We start from the raw sequence: 21,156 nt of genomic DNA, 5'->3' as shown, positions 1-21,156 counted from the left end.
TTTATGCAACTAAAAATCACATTTTAAGCATCTTTAATTCCCAAACCCAATAAATCCAATTGTTACAAATTTACTTTAAATCAATCATTTAAGTACAAATATCTCATAAAAAATTTTAATTTCAAGACATAAATGTGGACATAAATATACACTCATCACTCTATCACTCTTTATTCATATTTATGTCATTTTCTCCTTCAGGTTGAATCTGGGATGCACGTGACTTGTTGAATTGCAGCTTAGTGACGTTTTCATTTCCTTACTTCATTTCCTTGTATTACGTGGGCCACTTTATACAGATATCAAATATATAAATATACTGTTACAATGTGGATATCAGTTTAAAAAAGAGCTTGGGCGGAGTCTTGTGTAATTGAAACTCTTCTAAATTTTTCTCCAACAATTTCTAACATCGAGTTCATCCAAAGTCAATTTAGAATCTTCGTGTAACCTTCTGAATTGATGGCATGTAGGGTCACAAAATGAATTTAGAATCTCCGTGCAACCTAAAATCAATTTGTATGTTTAACTTTTATCTGATCTATTCTTTAGATGGTAAATGTTTTACAAGTTTATTTTGTTTGTGAAAAAAGTTCAGTTTTTTCCCCTTAAAGAATATAAAAAATCTATCTACAAGAAATTTGAGTTGAAAGTAAACAGAGGGAGCATAGAGGGTACCTTGGAAAAAGGAGGATTTTATTAATTACTTTTATGGCTGCTTCAAGAAATTTGGAGGAATACGCTAGATACGAATCTCCGAAATTTGGAGGAATATATTATTGGAATGAAGATTGTTTTAAATGAACTCACATTATTCTATCTGTATATACAGTATGTTATGATCTAGTTAGTATGAAAATAAGTAATGAACAAACTACCAATTATAATATTTCCAATCTAATATCTTAATTTTTTTAATAAATTTTCTCACCTAAACAAATTTTAAACTCAGTATTATTAAATGTTTTTTCGTTTTTAAATTTTTCAATCACATTAACTCACATAACTAATTCATTTGTATTTACCAAAGATACAGAAAAAAGAATAAGAAACATTTGTTCCCTTCTGATTTATCCGAACAAGTTATATTTAAATAGATCGCACATACTCATTTTAGATAAACTCTTTGATTAAATAATTCTTTTTATGATTTTAATTATTTTTAAATAACTTGAGAAGTCCTTAAATTAGTCAACATTAGAAATGCATTACAAATCTCCCCAAGTAGATTATCAAACAGTATTTTTCTTTATCATCTTAAACTATCTTTATATTTATCTCTATTTCTAATTCTCTCAGTCACTTAGTATACACGTGCTCACATGTGTCCTTAGCTAATCTCTCTTCTTTACATGTGTTAAAGCAATATATATATATATATATATATATATATATATATATATATATATATATATATATATATATATATATATATATATATTTTGTGTAGTGTAAGGGGCGGTCAGACTCATCGGAGGATTGGAGGGAGTAAAGCCTGCATGTAGGATGAACGATGGGATCGAACGCACAAGGGACTTAAAGTTATAGTGGTGGTGATACAGAGAAGCATTTATTAGTTTTAATGAAAAACTAACGAAAGATATGACGGTTTAAAGAAATTAATGGTCAATTATGAACGCATGGTTTATAAATAAGAGACCCTTGGTCAGGTAAACATACTTTTTTCTGATAACAAGATTCACCTAATTTCTTGGAGACTTATCTAACTTGAACGTCAGAGTGTTTTCTTTGCATGACGTCCCTGTTCGGCATTCAAGAGAACACGACAAACAAACATGTTGGTCGATCGAGAGAAGAGATGGAGCAAAAGTATCTCGATTTCAGACCTTATACACTGAAACATATATATATATATATATATATATATATATATATATATATATATATATATATATATATATATATATATATATGATACAATAATAAAATAGTAATAGCAACCTCTATTATCAGTCTTCTTCTTGTTTCTTATATACATGAAGAAGGGAGAACATGTTACCAAATGTAAGAAAGTTATGTAATTCTTTGCCTTTAATTACAAGTGGACCACCATACAATGGAGATGGTTGGTTGGTTTCCATTATTCAAAAATTAAATATTTCAGGAATTAGTTTGGATTATTAATTACCAACCTTGTGTTGGGTTTTTAGGCAAAGCACTGTACAACTAAGTTTCCCACAATTAGGAATTTTATTGGTGAGCTGTCTCAATCTATCATAAATTTAAATTTAACTAAATTGAAAATAAAATCTAGATTTTTTTTAAATGAACTAGTAGGAATTTTTATAGATTTAAATTTACATTTTTTAAACAAAAAAAATAAAGGTTTATAAATATCAATTGATATTTAAATAAAAGTGATTACAAATTCAAAATAATTGAAAATCAATGCAAACAAATATGTTTACCGACAATAATTCTATTAAACATAATATCAGATATAAACGAATGAAAAATGATATTTTAAAATCATTTTAACACTACACACGAATGTTTGTTGAACAATTTTAAATTAAAAAAGTTAAGATAAAGACATGTTTAAAAGAAAAAAATTAATTTTTTTTTTTTAATTTAAAATCATGCAATCACGTTATATTAAAATATTAGTGTTAAAATATCATTTTCCATAAACTCATATTCAACACGTGAAGCTGTTTATGGACGTGAAGCTGTTTATGGAGATAGAGCTGCAAAGTAAGCCATATAATGGAGTTGACCCTACCCGTACGAGAAAATATGTGGTGAGATAAGATGCAGAGAGAGAAAGAGAAGCATATGGTGTTGATTCACGGCGGCGGCCATGGTGCGTGGTGTTGGTATAAGGTCGCTGCATTGCTGCAATCGAGTGGACACCGTGTGACAGCTCTGGACATGGCTGCCTCCGGGATCCATCCGAAGCAGGCGGAGGAGCTGAATTCAATTTCAGAATACTATGAGCCTTTGATGGAGTTTCTGGAGAGTTTGGATGCTGAAGAGCGTGTTATCCTGGTCGGTCATAGCTTGGGTTGGATCGGCATGGCCTTAGCCATGGAAAGCTTCCCCGAAAAGATTGCAGCTGCGGTATTTGTCAGTACCTTGATGCCTTCTCCCTATCTAAGCTTGTTCACTCTTTCTCAGGAGGTGCTGTACTTCATTTTTTAATGTTCTCATCACTACGTAAACTGCTTAAATTCCCTCTCTTCACTCAATTTAATTTCATTTCTAAAGTCCCGGGCTCGTCGAAGATCGGAATCTAAGTATGACAACAACAGCAGTCAACCGGAAAAATCAATTAAATTCTCGCCTGAATTCTTAGCATCCAATTTATACCAACTCTCTCCACCTGAGGTATGCACTTTGAAATAAAATATATAAATTACAATTTTTTTTAATGTAATTTTGTTTTTCTCTGTGATTTTTTAGTTGCTATATTTTTAAAAGGAACTTGGCTTTTCCTATTACAATTGTTACTTATCAATCCTTTTTTCAAACAAATATAGCGACCCCCATTTTTTTTACTACTAAATATAAACTTTAATACATACTGATTTTAGCCTTGTAGTATTTAAGTTTGATTTTTGATATTAAAGTTAATTTGATTCAGATTATAATTTTCTTTTTTGAGATTTTATAATGAATTTTTTTATTAAAATCGACTTAATCAGTATTTAAATATTGTGATTAAACTTTTAAACATGATAATTTTAAAGTTAATCAGCTTAACAGTTTGGTTTATATAGGGTTTCGACATGATTTCACTTAACAAATGGTTAGACAGACAGACAGTTTACCGGAGTGCAACACCTTTTAGGCAATTCATAGTTATTTTTAATGATTTTCTTTATATTTTTAAGCATAAGTTTTTACGAAGATTACTTTCAAATTTTTAAATATAATTTGGAAAAGATGATATTAACCAGCTTTAATCTAAAAAACAGTTAAATTTGTTTATATTCGAGTCCATAAATGTTTGATTTTGTCATGCTATTTTTTTTTTCAGAAGCGGCTGAGATTCATTTATAAACAGGAAACAATATTATTTGCATGAAATAAGAAAAATTGTCGTGAACAGCTCAGTTAAATTTCATTCGTGTTCATATACGGTTTCACTCGCATGCGCAGGGGAAAACCTATAAGCAAAAATGTCCATTTGTAGTTTACAAAAAATATCGAAAATTACTTAATTAAGCGTAGACATTTATCCAAAATTTAAAACCATATCATGTAATAGAAATAAAATACAATTTAACATATTGATCTACAAATTTGTATTACTGTTTTTGGTGAAAAAATATAGATTCAGAATTAAGAGAACACAAAAAACCAGTTTATCATTAGGCATATATATAATCATGAGGCATTTTATAGAGTGTGTAAATGAAGCAGGATTTGGCCTTGGCATTGTCACTGTTGAGACCCACTCGCATTTTTGGTGATGAAGAAATGTCGGAAGAGAATGCTAGACTGACAGAAGAGAAGTATGGAAGTGTGAAGAGGGTGTATATAATGTGCGAGCAAGACAACCTATTCAAACCTGAGGTTCAGCTCTCAATGATTGAACGAAGCCCTCCAAATGATGTCAAAGTGATTGCTGGAGCTGATCACATGCCCATGTTCTCTAAACCACAAGAGTTTTTCTCTCACCTTCAAGAGATCGCCAACACCTATTACTAGAAATTGAATATTTTTGTTGCTTTTAATTGCGAACTATGTGTGAAGAGTAAACACTGGAAAACAAAATAGATCTTCCTTAATAAGTCAAAGAGCCTGCATTTTATGGGATTGGAATTTTGTTCCTAGGGCTTCATTTGTGTATCATAATGGAACATCAGAGTGTATAATTACTATATGTTTGTAGGGTCTCCTCGATCATTTGAGTAGCTTTCCTTTTAGTTATTTCAGAGGTGATAATTTCTTTGGAGTGTCCCATAAGAAGAGGTCTCCTCAATCACTTGAGCAGCTTCCCTCTTAGTTATATAAAGTCATTATGGGTCATTAATGCAGTTTGTATTCTTCAATGCTGTAATTAGTAGTTTATTGAAGGTATGATTTGTTTGTAAACTTACTAAGTATTTTGAATGTTCACGTTCGGTCAAGGCTTGTGCGTCATGTGGGCTATTATGAGATGATATATATTCAATTTGATGTTTCCTTCTCTTCAAGAGTTTGGTGATCATCACATTATATTTACAAGTATGTCATGTTCTTTTTTTATGATGTGGATTTCTTAATTGTTATTATTAGACATGGTCAAAGCTCTTTTATATATTAGTGATATTGACAGATTTCACATTCAAATATATCAACATATACTTGTGTTGGAAAGAAATAAGTCTATAAAATTTATCGTAAAGTTCTATCGGTACCTTATCACCATAATTATTATAATTTTATTCTGTTGGTAAATTATCATCATAGTTACTAATAGTACTTGTTGACACTTTTGGAAGCAAATTATCCATCCAATTTGCAGGAGTTTTATGTTAAAAGGAGATAAGTTAGATGAACAAATATAATAAGAGAAAAGGCTCCCTAGTGACGTGAAAGGAGAATCAATGTAATACGTTTTTATAATTTATGTAAAAAATCATTTTTTGACTAGTGTATGCTTTATGTACTATTTAGGTGAAAATAATATTCGTTTGTATTTTCATTGTTTCATTACTATGTGGTTATGGAATTAGTTAAACAAAGTTATAAAGTCCCTTATAGTCCTTTGCTTAAAGTAGTTATCATTATTGTGGTTATCTTGATGATTTGAATATGAGAAGTAGATTTTAGAATTCGATTAACTTTTTTTATACTATTTTTTAAATTAAGGAGTTAATGCATATGAACTGAAATAAACTTATGAATCATAAGAGCAAGAGTCTTTGAGTTTTGGGGATGTAATCTTTCAATATTCAAACTATGGAGGATAGGATGATTTCATTTATGGAATGACAAGTTTCATATGCTAATTGGTTCAAGGTGACTCATGGTATAGTTAGAGGGTTTGACTTCTTGTACTAGTATTTATAAAGGAAGTCGAGATGAATATATATGGATAGTTTTCAACCTTTTTAAAAGTACAAACTTGTATTTATATTGAGTTTATGTGGATCATGCATGTCTTGATTGTTACAGTTTTTTAGATCAACAACTAGTTCTTAGAGTCTTAGAAGAAGATGACGCCAATGTTTGTATTTTTGTAAGCATAAACAATTTAAAGTTTTTCATGTTTTTTTGTGAAAAAATTCATTTTATTAATAAGTTAACTAATTTAGTTTTAATTCATAGAACAAATAAGTAGTTTAATGTTTTACTTTCGTATATTTATTTAAATATAGTTTGATCATGAATTTAATGTGATTTGCTTTATATTTTTTATATTTATAATAACTTTTTATGTAATGGAAATAATTATTGAATTTTAAGATGTTAACCTAACTAAGATATCAAAGTTTATAATAATGTCTATAATGACATTATTTTGAATGAAAACGACAAGATCAATACCTAGATTTTAAGAAAAATTATTTCCATTCCCCATTTTCAAATAATATTATTTTTAATAATACTTAATTATCATTAAGCTTGATTTTTAATAACAATATTATATCCAATTAAAAGTAGTTAATAAAAAACTCACTTTTATTAAAAAGAAATCTAAAAAGTCAATAAATTAATATTAAATTGAACTAAATAACTGAATGCCTTTTAGTTATTGTATTAAAAATTTAAAAGATTATATTAATTATAATAGAGATTAGGATGAAGAACTGGTCTTGATAAAAGAAAAAGATTAGTTGTGGAATTGATGAAGTGTTGATTGACTGTCATCAAGATGGTGATGTTTGGGTCAAAGTCCATTTTTCTACCAAATTTTTTTATTGACTTTTCTAACGCGGACTAGGTATAGGACATTCTTCACACGTCACCTGTTATCTTTGATATTGGCCAATAAAATTGAATTTTAAAAAATTGTCTTTTAGATTAAGTTTGGGTTTAATTTTTAAAAATTTGTGTTTATCCTCGATTTAATTTTGAAGTAACTAACAGTTATCATCTTACATTTCACAGAAAATAGGTCATTTGACGAAGGAGAAGTCTGGAATTTTTCTAAAACACGTATGAGATCTTGAAAATATTTTCATCATAAAATAGTATAGAAAAATAAGTAAAAAAACTATAAATAATTAGTGAAAACATATGGATGTTATTTTTTTAAATAATAAAATTAATACAATTATAATTGTAAAATTTAATACAAAATAAATTTTAAAATAAAAAATAAATTTTACTCATTTTATAAATGATTTTTTATTAATTTATTTTTATTTTACAAAATAATTAAAATTTAAAAAATATTAATTTTCATTCAAATAATTAAAAAATATTTAGTAAATTTAAATATTCAAATGATATTTAATATTCATTTAATACATACATACAGATGGTGTGATTTTTTTATTTTAAGTAAATTTTAAAAATCAATATTTTAATTATTTGAAATATTGTACAAAGTTCTTTAAACTTTAATTTCTTTATTGAAATAATGTATTTTACTTTAAAGAAAAATTAAATTCATCTGAGAAATAAATTAATATCTTAAATGAAATCATCTAAAGAAATCACTAATTTATATTTATCATGAATAAATCTTTTATCATTCAATATACAATTTAAAATAGAAAAAGTCTTTGACAACTTTTTTACAGTGACAATTTGTAATTAATCTATTTTAAAAGAAATTTAAATAAATTTAAACAGATCAATAAAATAACAACACGTACCCTATCCTGAAAAAGTTCTTAAAATATCATTATCATTTAAAATACATTTTAATGAAAGAAAATGGACATGTATATTTATTTAGTAGAGACGTGAAGCATTGAAGTTTTGAGCTGAAGGAAGATGGAGGGGAAGAAGAAGAGGCGTCTGGTGTTGGTTCACGGAGCCTACCATGGAGCCTGGTGTTGGTACAAGCTCTCTACTCTCCTCAATTCCGCCGGCCTTCAAGTCACGTGTCTCGACATGGCTGCATCCGGCATCCATCCAAACCAAGTGCTTGATATCACTTCAGTTTCAGAATATGTTGAACCTTTGCTCCAATTTCTACGATCTTTACCACCAGAGGAACGAGTCATCCTTGTCGGTCATAGTTTTGGAGGCTTATGTATTTCTCTAGCCATGGAGTTCTTCCCCCACAAAATTGCAGCTGCTGTTTTCCTTACCGGTTGGATGCCTGGTCCCCACCTCAGCTATCTCTCACTGTTCCTAGAGGTACACCAACCAACCTAAACCGTTCTTTCATCTCTCTGCTACTCAATTTAATTTAATTTTCTATAGTTCAAGCACAGGTTAAGCTTGAAATCCAATTTCGGCTCAAAGACTGTCACAGATGAAAATACCAACGATCATCCGAAGCGATATATGACATGTGATCTTCAAAACTTAGCATCCAACGTCTACCAACAATCTCCACCAGAGGTATATGTCTTTTCAAGTTGTTTTCAAATTATTAGCATTCAAATTTACAGACGATCGTAAAAGTCTCTTAATAAACCATAGTATGTGTAAATGATCACCAGGACTTGACCCTGGCGTCTTCACTTTTGAGACCCTTTCCCATCTTCGATGATGAAGATTTGCGAGAGAATACAAAACTCACGGAAGAGAACCATGGAACTGTGGCTAGAGTGTATATAGTGTGTGAACAAGACAAAATAATGCAACAGGATTTTCAACTGTCAATGGTTGAAAGAAACCCTCCTAACGAGGTCAAAGTGATTCCTGGAGCTGATCACATGCCCATGTTCTCTAAACCACAACAGCTTTTCTCTTACCTTCAAGAGATTGCCAACATCTATTACTAGCATTTCACCGTTTATTTTATTTCTGCAATTGCGTGTGTGATGACCATAAGTATCAGCAAATACATTTTATGATGGTTACCGGCTGAGACATTTGTACCTTCCCAGATATTTGTAGATGGTCCTATATGATCAATTTGCTTCTCTACTTTATAAAACCGTTCTATTAGTTTTTGAATTCTACATAATAATTTCTATCGCAGTACTATTATAATTGTAAGTAGACTAATGGGACTGACTAGGTTTAAATTGATGGAATATGATCATTCTCTATGGCTTTAAATCCATTCCTTTCTTTTATATTCTACTCATTTTAATTTTTCTCTCATTTTTAAATATCGTTCTAATATTTTATGATAAACTTTGTTATAAAAGTTAAAACAGATTCATGTGTATATGTTAAGGACTAAAGCTATAAACCACCTACGTAAAACCAAAGTATATAAATTAAATAATTAAACTTATTTATAACATATTGGTGGGTACTTTACAAACATACTTTAATTTAGACATCGAATATAATTTTTTAAAATAATTTAAGGATGAAAATATATTTAATTCTTTAACCTTATATTTAAATCTACAAGATTTAAGATTTAATTCTTTATTTAGTCTCATAATTTTATGAATTTTTTATATGATTTCATAATTATGAACATTCTTAACCAACTTTAAAAAAAAATTAACACTTTTTTTTAATTCGTGCGAGGTGACATTTATTTAGTTGCTGGAGATCGTATTTATAATTTTTTAACTCTATATTATGTTTTTTTTTTTCTAAATCTGTAATTGTTTCCAAATAATTATTATAAGAAAATTGTGTATTACAGGCAAAAATAATTGGTTAATAATAATAACAATTCGTCAATAATTTGAATTTAATATTAATTACATTATTGATAACAAAAAATTTGTATATAAAATAAAAGTTAGTAACTTTTATAAATGGATTGCAAAATTTATTAATAATTATAAATCTATTGGTAAATACTATAGTAAAGAGTTGAAAACTTAGGAGTTTTGGTGGTGTTTTGAAGGAAAAATGAGGTTTTAGGTAGTGAAGTTGTGAGAAAGGAATGAAAAACTGGTTTGTGGTATTTGGGGGTATGTTATGGGATGTTTTATAACTTGTTTAAGCATTGAAATGAAGAAAATTTGATCTAAGAATGTTTGATAGTTGATAAGTAGAATTTAGCTGGGTTTAGAACTAGTTTAAGGGAGGTTTGAACTAGTGAAAAGTTGAATTTTAGGTTCTGTGTTTAAATGGTCATTTTTGTTGGTGTTGATAAGTCATTTGGGACTTGTTGAAATCTCTAAGTTGTTTAAAAACAAACTATAACTGGTAGAATTCAATGTGGGTCTATAAAATGAGGTTTGGTTAATTTTGGAGTGGAATCTTGAGGACAATCACTTTAAATTGAGTTTAGGTTAGTTTAGATACAATTGTTTAAGCCTATTTGAGTGTATAATAGAATATAGTAGTATTAGAAGTTGAGAAAGAGGTATAGAATAGGTTAAGAGTGGTGCAGGGGGTACAAATTTTGTAGTTTTGGTGTTACAGAATTATGCATTCTCGCTCAACGAGAGTGTTCACTGAGCGAGAGGTGATAGAGCTTGGACCACTGTTTCTGTTGTCGCACAACGAGAGTAGTCGCTGGCGAGAGGTGAGGGATGGTTTTAAATATTGTATGAATGGTTTTAATATTTAGCTTACCCTTTTGTTTGTGATTTTGTTGTATATTCTTTGTTTCTCTTCTTGACAATGATCATCCGGTGGGTATGAGTGATGAGGTCTCTATTGAGTAGACATTAAATGGAGGAGCAGCTAACGCATAACATCCTTAAATAGTTATCACGTGTATAATTTTGTTGTCATCATATCGTAAATAGAGTGGGCTTTTATAGTTATTTCGGATGATGTAAACCTTACTTATTTTTCTATTTTTGTTGACTGTTCTTGTTCATATTAGAATTGTGATGACTCTTTAATATAGTATACTACTATATTTTTGGAATGTTACATCTAACAAAAAATTAAAAATAATTTTATATGGATGAAATATAGTTGTCATCGTCAAATTATTTTAAAAAGTGATGTATGATTTATAAATTAAATTAATGATAATGCAATCTATCAAATTAATTATATTTTTTCAATATAATTTTTGTTTTATTAGTAGTTAAAAATAATAATTATAGTAAAACTAACTCAAATTATCATTTATCAAGAAATTGATTTAAAATAAAATCAATATTTATAAAATTTAAATTTAAGAATTAGAAATATAAAAATAAATAAAATAAACTAACGTGTAAGAGTGTTATGCACAAATTAAATGAAAATAAATAAAGCAATACAATTAATTGCAACCAAATTTCAAATTATAACTCTATCACAATTAAATAGATATATGGAAAAAGACGTATTAGGGAGGAACATATAACATCGTATCCAATTAAAATTCTATCCATTGAAAAGTAAAATTTATGAATCGTAACGTAATCGAACTTCACTATCCGTGCAGGATTGTTAGGCAACTCAACATAATAGTTAATTTAACTCTTCTAAAAAGAAAATATCTTGAATATATTTTCTCTTATAAAACTTATATATAAAACATGATTATTTTGTATGTCATTAAACTTAATACCCTAATAAATAAAAAAGGAAAAACTTTCTAATTCATCATTATCAATAAAAAAAATAAATATGTTTTAATAAATTAACTATTATAATATTACCAAATATCAATTATTATTTTTATTTAACATTGTGTTAAGCAATAAGAAAAGACAAAACTCGGGTTACGGGTCTAAACTAAAGACTAGCTATATTATAAATATGAATAAATGTACAGATATATTTATGTAACAGAGACGTAAAGGATTGAAGTTGTGAGCTGAAGGAAGATGGAAGGGAAGAAGAAGAGGCGTCTGGTGTTGGTTCACGGAGCCCAGCATGGAGCCTGGTGTTGGTATAAGCTCTCTGCTCTTCTTAATTCCGCCGGACTGGAAGTCACGTGTCTCGACATGGCTTCATCCGGCATCCATCCAAAGCAGGTGCTCGACATCACTTCAGTTTCAGAATATGTTGAACCTTTGCTCCAATTTCTACGATCTTTACCACCAGAGGAACGAGTCATCCTCGTCGGTCATAGTTTTGGAGGCTTGTGCATTTCTCTAGCCATGGAGTTCTTCCCCCACAAAATTGCGGTTGCGGTTTTCGTTACCGCCTGGATGCCTGGTCCCAACTTTAGCTATCTCACACTGTTACAAGAGGTAACACCCATATTCTTAACAAAATTTCTTATTTTATAAAATTAATTTAGAGTTAAAATTCATTGTTATAACTCAATTTAATTTAATTTTCTATAGTTCAAGCACAGGTTAAGCTTGAAATCCAATTTGGACTCCAAGACTGTGTCTGATGAAAATTCCAACAGTCATGAGAAGCGATATGTAACACCCGATCCTCAAAGCTTAGCATCCAACCTTTACCAGCTATCTCCACCAGAGGTATATGTCTTTTCAAGCTCTTTTCAAATTATTATCAGGAAGTATAGAAATTAAGTATTGAGTAATCAGTCTACAAATTTATTTATCGTTGTGATACAAAACTAGTTTATGAAGCAGTGATTTTACAGACGATTGGCATGTGTAAATGATGCAGGACTTCACCCTGGCGTTGTCACTAGTGAGACCCTTTCCCATCTTCAGTGATGAAGATTTGCAAGAAAATATTCAACTCACAGAAGAGAACCATGGAACTGTGGGCAGAGTCTATATAGTGTGTGAACAAGACAAATTAATAGAGCAGGATTTTCAACTGTCAATCATTGAAAGAAACCCTCCTGATGAGGTCAAAGTGATTCCTGGAGCTGATCACATGCCCATGTTCTCTAAACCACAACAGCTTTTCTCTTACCTTCAAGAGATTGCCAACATCTATTACTAGCATTCCACCGTTTATTTTATTTCTGCAATTGTTTGTGATGACCATAAAGATCAGCAAATACATTTTATGAAGGTTATCGGTGAGACATTTGTACCTTCCCAGATATTTGTAGATGGTCCTATGATCAATGTGCTTCTCTACTTTATAAAACCGTTCTATTAGTTTTCGAATTCCACATACTAATTTTTATCGGAGTACTATATTATAATTGTAAGTAGACTAATGATATATTTATACTTCTAAGGATAATGATATTTAGAGAAGATTTCTTTATCAACATTTAAATATTGATCGATTACGTGTCAATATGTGATTGGTCAAAAATTACTTCACAATTAATAATAATAATCATAAACATTATTGTGGAGTAATTTTTGACTAATCACAGATTGACACGTAATCAATATTTAAATGTTGTCAAGAAAATGTTGTCTAAATATCATTTATCTAAATTTTAATTTGTGTAATATGATCATTCTCTAACTAAATTTAAATGGTCAAACTTATACTACAATGACATTTATTCAAGTTTTGCGAACCAAGATTTTTGGCCACTGACTCGCTACAATAAAAGAAGGAAAAATTTTTTTTAACAACACTTTTTTAACAACTTTTTTACAACGCATACGTGACAGTTTGTGTTTGGTCCGTTTTAAATATTTTTTAAACATAAATTCAAATAGACCAATAAAATAATGACACATGTCCGTTGTCAAAAAAATTGTCAAAAATTGTTGTCAAAATATCATTGTCCATAAAAGAATACTAGTCAAATACATATGTACAATGATAACTTAGGAAAAACTTTTTTTAACAACACTTTCTTAACAACTTTTTGACAATCCATACATGGCAGTTTGTGATTGGTTCATTTTAAATATTTTTTAAACATAAATTTAAATAGACCAATAAAATAATGACACGTGTCCCGTTGTAAAAAAAGTTGTCAAAAAGTATTGTTAAAATATAATTTGCGATAACTTATATGTTCTTTTAGGAAATATTATATAAAAGAGAAGTGGCCAGTTATTCAACATACTTTGTGGAACACGTCTTATCTAGCGTAGTGTTGGAACATGTAATTGATTTATACAACTCATTTCCAATTTAAATTTGTTTTCTTATCCAGAAGTTATGAATCAAGAATTTAAATGAAAATACAACAAAAAGACTTATTGCAAGAAAATTTCTAAATGATGACATGCTTCTAGTTAAGGTTAAGGGACCTATAACCAAACTCATGACTAGAAGAATCCAAAACAAATTGATTATTATAGTGAATAATTATTTTTAACCACTAAAACTGGTCATTATTTAAAAAATTTATCTCTTTCAGATTCGAGAAAACCCCACGACAAAATCAAAGTTTCAAAGTCTTTTTTTTTTCAAAACAATGTGATTTTGGAACATACACAAACAAGTATTGACGAGAAAACAAAGGGATAGATTTCATATTCTATTCTTTGTGGGAAAAAAAATATTAACTCTTATAACTCAATTCCCCTCATAAAGTGAAAAAAATAATAATTTTTTTCATGACTTTACATATATTATTGTTCTTCTAATAGTTTTTGTACGAAACGTCTTTATAATATATTACTTGGTATGAATTGGTCAATATTTGCCGGGATTTTATTTCTATAATGGAAAATCAATAATATTTTATTTGAGTATTACATTTACCTTATAAGAAATATATACTCATGATAGATGAATATATTTGAAGAAGGAGGAAATAATTTATCCTTACGGGAATAATATAATTTTGATTTTTCTTTGTAGTTTAATTACTTTTTAATTAAATAATTGAATGTTCATATGGAAGATAAAAAAAAGTGAATCACTCTTCTCATGATGAAAAATAATTATGCATATAGTAAAAATTAAAATCAACATTGGTGAGGAAGTTAACGGACAGTAAAGGTTTACTTAGTAACGATGAAACAGGTCATTTAGATGGTCTTACATACTTCGGTCAATAAAAATTAAGTTTAATGGGAATTTTCTAAATTACAAAAAAATATATTATAAAAGTAAATTATGGTAATCAATTCCATGAATTATTATTCATTTTTTTCATATTTTATTTTTGTGTGATTGTCAATATCCTTTTCCAAATTATTCTTCTTATTTTTTTCATCACACATGTTGGTTTTATTTAGACTTCGTTTAAGAGAATGAACTGCAATTTCTATGAACTGTAGAACTGTTGGGAGGAAAGGAAGATTGTAAAAGATGTATTCCATAACTGGAAATATTCTATGTCAAAACAATAACAGGATGAGAGATTGACGATATTAACTCCTTCAATGAGGTCAAAAGGTTTGGTAAATGGAATTGACAATTCTTGAATGAAGGTAACAACTCGTGGAAGCTCACTCAAATCAAAACATGGATGTGTGTGTATGGATGAAGCTCACGTACAACGGAACAACTTAATATAATGGAGAGACTTAAGAAAGGTTTGTCGTGGAGAAAACTATAAAATATGGTTTGAAAATGGATTGTATAGAAGATTAAGAAAAGATGAATAGGTAAGAAATAAAAACACTACTTTAGATAAGTGGGAACACGAGTGGAGATAAAGATATAGAAGTGTGCTCTTTGAATGGAAGAAAACAGTGGTGGAAGGCAACGACCACTCTAATATGTTTTTAAGAAACTGTGGAGGAGCTATAAAGTCGCACCAAAGGTTTCGTGCTTCATTTAGAAGCTCTTCACAAATGAAATTCCAACAAAATGGTTACTTAGTGTACCGTACTGTCCTCCATGGCTGTCCTTCCATAGTTGTTCTCCCATGGCTGTTTTTCCATGGTCGTCCTCCCATGACCGTTCTCCCATAGCCGCTCTCCTATAGCTGTTCTTTCAGGTCGTGTCAAGTGGTAATGATTTATTAAATCCTTAATACAAATTAAGATGTGATTGGACCGTCATTAGAAGAGATGACAATGGGTTGGATTGAGCATGGATAGTGCCTATCCGCAACCCGACCCATCAGATAAAACTATATCCATTGTCCGACCCGTTACTCGCGTGGGTACCCGTTTAAAAAATACCCGTGGGTATTTTAAAATTCGCGAATACTTGCAAAAAATAAAATAAAAAATATTTTATACATTTTTAAAATAAAATTTAAATAAAATTACAATATATATAATATAAATTAAATTAAATATAAATTAAAATTTAATTTTAATTAAATTTAACCTAATAAAATATAATTTTATTTTATTTTTAATTAAAAAATATATAATTTTTTTTTTTGCAGATAACGGTTATCCGTAGGTCACGTAGTAACTATCCGTACCTGACCCGTTTAGAAGCAGGTATTAAAATACCCGCTACTTGTTATTCGCGGGTAGAAAATATCCGTGGATAGTAACTACCCGCCGCAGATTTTACACGCGGATACCCGTGTCCGCGAATTTTTTTGCTATCCCTAGTCATTAGGCCAGTAAAAGGTAAAGGTCTATCATGACTAGTATAAATAAAGGTCCTAGATATGACTTTAGGATGACTATGTTATGCCAACCGTTCAGTTACATTATTAACTTGAATGTGAGAGTATCTTTGATAGGTACCCACTCACACAGTTTGAACAAGAAAGAGGGAAAACGAACAATATAGCTTGGAGGATAAAAGATTACGAAGGAGTTTGTCCGATCTTCAAGACAACTTGGAGTACTTTGAATAAGAAACTTCAATCCTATACTCAAAAAACTTAGAAAGATAATATATCGTGATTACAATAAGATGTTATGCCTCCTTGCCGTATTGGTGAAGAATCTCTAGAAAACATATTTTAACTTGTAAAAAAATCCTGAAATATTTTGTCTCTTTGTAATAAATGGGTGAGAATGAGTAAAGTTCTACACTTGAAATTTCATACAAAATTTAAATCAGCATAAAGCTGCAAATGGGTGGGTTAAATTTTTGGAATGGAAAATACTTTGATTTGCAAGTATTTAAAATGTAGGGAATGTGTGGATTTCAAAATAAATCTTTGATGATGAGAAATTAAGTTTTATTATTGGACATGAAATCAAGGAGTACTTCTTTTCTCTTTGCATAGAAACCCTAAAACATGTCTTCAAAAGCAACAAGGTTTATAAAAGATGTACAAGCTGCTTTTTATGCTAGAAGGTTATATATCGGTAATGTTTAGGTGATGATCCATGTTGTTAAACTTATTTTCTTGTAGAAAATAACTTGTAATTATATTTTTCTATAGTTCTAACTTTGTATTTTTATTATATGGATTTATACTCTTTATATCAATATAAATATATATTATTGCGGGTTAAAAAACACTATATAACTGACCTAAGTGTAATACGAAGAAGACAAAGTCTATAACTTAGTTGCTATAAATTAATGGTTCAGTTATGGTAATTAACATATCATAGAATTTCATAAACAAAGCTTCACTCTGGTGTCCTTGTTCTAGCCATACATTATTTCTACTCTGGTTTTTTAATTAGTTGCACAATTACTTATTTTTAGTTTTTTTACTATTAATTAATAAGCTGGTTATTTCTCTTGGTGACTTAAGAAAGAGAGTTAGATCGGTGAACTCACGTTAGCCCAGTCTCCAATGAGACAGTTATTTTTTCCACCTTCGTAATTTTCTGTGTTTTCATAATTTTTTATTTTTGTCTTAACAATTTGAAATTTATTTTTCAACTTCCGGATTATACCGCTCAAAAGTTGAATATAATCAAATTATACAATTCAAACTCTAAAACGGATTTTCGGATTATGCCATCCAAAAGTTATTTCATTATCAACAAACAAGTGATTTCTAGATTATATAATTGGGTGGCATTTAGTTTACATAATTTGAAAGTTATCCAGATCATATAATTCAAAAATTAAAAAGTAACTTTTAAAATGTATAATTTGAAAAAAAAAAGGATTTTATGAAGGTGTGCAAAAAAAATTACAGAGGTGTGGGAAGAAACTGTCCTCCGATGCTTTCTCTGAATGGGCTATTTCCGGAATATCTTGGATTTCTAGTTGAGCACGGTAAATGGGATATATCTTCCTGCACCTCACTTTTCTCTTCTTACACCCTATAAAATATAGAATTCCCAAACCCCCCCTCAATAAAATTATAATAAAAATCCCTACATTTTTTTAATATTTTTCTGATTAAATATTCGGAAAGTTATTTCTGAATTGGAAATATATTTTGGAATAATCAAAGAAGATATAAAAAATAAATTTGAGAATGAATGTTTTGAAAAATAATTCCTAATCCAAAAATATCATTTAAAACACTTTTTTCCAAAAAAAAAAAATATATTTTTTGAATAAAAAATATTAAAAGACTTGTGAAACACACATTCTGAAATTTTATCTTTTATATTTTCCATATTGAGTATTCTTCTAGATCGAAAAATACCTTCTGGATTGAGTGTTCCAGAATCTAAAAAACACACACCCAACCTTTTATAACATAAAAGTCCAACTTACGGTGGAAAGTTTTGGGCATTGAAAGATTTATACATTTACGTGTTGATGAGTGAAAATTGGAAAACATTTGGAGAAGCATGTGGAAAATGTTCCCAGTATTCCCTTTCCAATTTGTAGATACTGTTGAGAAGTTGTTTAAAGGTGCATGAAGGAAAGTATATAAATTGGGAGATTTAAATTTCTAGGCGAATGTGCGATGAGGCAGAGGAATCTGACATGCACATGCTTACAACCAACCTTCTAATTAAGGCTGCTGTGTTATCGTTTCCTTTTCCTTTATCTCTTTGTTCCTCCTTTATCAGAGTATATGTACAGCTCATGTTTCAATCTTCTTACAACATTATTATGCCTCAACAAACTTATTCCCTTCAAATTCTCCCCGCCCTTTCCTCTATTCTATATCTCAACAAAAGGTTGCTTTCTCCACTTCACTCAAAACTCTTACCTTCACTACTTTAACCATGCTTTCAGATATTACTGCAACATATATATACTTCTTTTTCAACAAAGATAAACCTTAATAAACCTATAGCCACCTATGGATAATCATCATCATCCGGATTAAAAAGAGGTAGATGTGTAGGGTTTGAAATGATATAACTTAGACCCCATTATCCATTAACTCCCATAATAAGCAGAGGAGAAATTACAAAGGACAATAGTTTATCATCAAGATCATAGTCATTATCTAGTATACATCAATCACTAACACTATAGCCACCTATTTATTACAGGCATAATTGCTCTAATAGGAGTTGTTGGGTGAGAGGGGCCCTTTCAGATAGTGATTTTTCATATACAGTTTGCTAGTAAACAATTCTATATCATTGGCTTCACTACTTTATTGGTTTCTATGCGCTCATTGTTTTCTAATGTTTTCACAGCATTTTATTTAGGTTTGTTAGTTCCAATTTGATATGTGAGAAATTGGTGGTATAGGTCTCCGACCCAGGGAATCTTGCCAACAATAACTTTTGTCAGCTTTCAAACCTCATTCCTCGATCAATTTCATTGTGCTGGGATGATGACCTATACCTATGCATGTAAGCGTATTTTGCTGCTTTTAAGGTAGGGACCGTCCAACATGGCTAACAAAATCTACAACGCTAACAAAACCCTCTTCGTCTCTTTTCCAAGATGCATAACTCTTAACATTTTGTACACATTTTTGCTTTGCCTTTCAGGATCATGCTCTAGCTACCTTCTCTATTGAACAAGACATGTAATGTTTAAGCTAAAATCGCTTCTCTATTGCATGTGCTATACACACATAGATCGATAGGTATCCGATAGTGTTATAACGCGATATTCGAGGCTTTGGTGTAGATTTATATGCATATGGAACATACAGGATCTATATTCATCCAAACACAAACGCTTCCATATGATGAAATATCGGAAATTCTATAGGTAATTAAAAGTTAATCACATGCAATGTTAGACTGAACACTGACTGATTATCACTCCACACCAATACTTAGGGATTAAAATTGTATCTATCATGCTATGACGATTAGAAAGGCAAAGAAAGAAGAAGAAAAAGTCGAAATAAGAGGAGGCATCACAAAGCTGTGGGCTGCATAAGAAGAAACATTAGACATGAGTAGGGCCCGTGACCCCATGTATATAGGAACATGGGTTTATTTAATTTTTACCCCAGACCATCCCTCCTTCTATCTTTCTTATACTCCACCCTCGTCACGACAACACTTATTCACACGGTCAAACCATGTGTTATAATTTATTTGTCTAGTATTATAACACATTTTTATATTCATTTAACATATATTATAAGAATAAAATAATTATAAAAAATGTAAATTTTTATATTTTTTTCAAAAAAAAAAGGAGAATAAAATGTAAGTAAAAATAATGTCAAATGAATGTAAAAGATGTATTATTTTTCAATTTATTCTCATCAAAATATCTCTTAGTCCTACTATCTCAGCAACAGTTAAGAGTTTGATCAACTGGTCATCTAAATCTTTAAACCTTATTAATAATTGACTTTAAAGGTAAAAATATGTTTATAGATTATTAGACCGTAATTAGATCTATGTTAATGGTAAGTTCACCGTAAAATATATGAATATTTAATGTAATAAAGTGGATGATTGTATTTATTACGAATTTAAGATTTTATTGTGCTAAACTAACTGAACTGTCGTATTATTGACTTGAATATTGAATTACTTTTAACATATAATCATCTATACGACTTCCACAAGTTATTTTTTTGATAGTAATATTTCAGATGAGGGAAAAAAAATGTAAATCGGTTTGATATTTAGATGGATGGAGAAGAAAATGAAAGAGACATGAGGAAGGCAATGGTATGGCCCTTGACGGCGACAATATAAAGAGTATGAATTTGGCTGCCCGCGCGCACTGCCCGCGTTGCCCAGTCTGTCGTCTTTAGCCAAAGCTGGTATCGTTTCCGCTCTGCCCGCTCAAGTGCATGCGAACTTTCCGTTGTTTATGAAAGGAAAGGAATAAAGTTAATTTTGCATTTCGAACTGTGCATAGCAGCAAAAACACTCACTCCTTCACTGTCTCTATCTCTAATGTCAATTCCTGTAGCATAGTATGTAATATAATGTGCAGTGCATGCATGAATGTACCAAAAACACAAAAACAGGAAAAAGCCAAAAGCCAACTCCTTCTCATCTTCTCAATCCTCATACAACTCTCCGGAACCCACGCAGGTTCATTCCTCTCACTAACACCAGTTTTTCTTTCTACTTCCATCACATCACATAATAAATTACTATCCCAATCATTCATATTCTCAGTTTTATTGGATACAAACAAAATCCCAGATAAAGTAAGAGATGGATACCAATAACAAATCCATAAAAATCTTGTCCATAT

The 21,156-nt window shown here is 29.9% G+C and overlaps 3 protein-coding genes across 4 annotated transcripts; all 3 read left to right on the top strand.

Moving 5' to 3' along the window:
- Positions 1-2,664: 2,664 nt before the first annotated feature.
- LOC106777344 (probable esterase PIR7A) lies at positions 2,665-5,122 on the top strand. Of its 2 annotated transcripts, none has more exons than XM_022775670.1 (3): positions 2,665-3,141; positions 3,229-3,348; positions 4,384-5,122. In XM_022775670.1, the coding sequence occupies exons 1-3, from the start codon at positions 2,773-2,775 to the stop codon at positions 4,672-4,674; spliced, it is 780 nt and encodes a 259-aa protein (XP_022631391.1). In that variant the 5' UTR covers positions 2,665-2,772; the 3' UTR covers positions 4,675-5,122. The 2 variants fall into 2 exon arrangements, with proteins under 2 accessions (XP_022631391.1, XP_014520408.1); XM_014664922.2 differs by having other exon boundaries at positions 2,669-3,141; positions 4,387-5,122.
- Positions 5,123-7,855: 2,733 nt separating this feature from the next.
- LOC106777338 (methylesterase 3) lies at positions 7,856-9,105 on the top strand. Its single transcript, XM_014664914.2, has 3 exons — positions 7,856-8,265; positions 8,332-8,472; positions 8,574-9,105. The coding sequence occupies exons 1-3, from the start codon at positions 7,897-7,899 to the stop codon at positions 8,856-8,858; spliced, it is 795 nt and encodes a 264-aa protein (XP_014520400.1). The 5' UTR covers positions 7,856-7,896; the 3' UTR covers positions 8,859-9,105.
- Positions 9,106-11,710: 2,605 nt separating this feature from the next.
- On the top strand, positions 11,711-12,987 carry LOC106777159 (methylesterase 3). Its single transcript, XM_014664688.2, has 3 exons — positions 11,711-12,134; positions 12,231-12,371; positions 12,526-12,987. The coding sequence occupies exons 1-3, from the start codon at positions 11,766-11,768 to the stop codon at positions 12,808-12,810; spliced, it is 795 nt and encodes a 264-aa protein (XP_014520174.1). The 5' UTR covers positions 11,711-11,765; the 3' UTR covers positions 12,811-12,987.
- Positions 12,988-21,156: the final 8,169 nt, after the last annotated feature.

The sequence above is a fragment of the Vigna radiata genome, chromosome 11, assembly GCF_000741045.1.
Source record: "Vigna radiata var. radiata cultivar VC1973A chromosome 11, Vradiata_ver6, whole genome shotgun sequence".
Classification (NCBI taxonomy): domain Eukaryota; kingdom Viridiplantae; phylum Streptophyta; class Magnoliopsida; order Fabales; family Fabaceae; genus Vigna; species Vigna radiata.
This window is presented reverse-complemented; position numbering and strand designations above follow the sequence as displayed.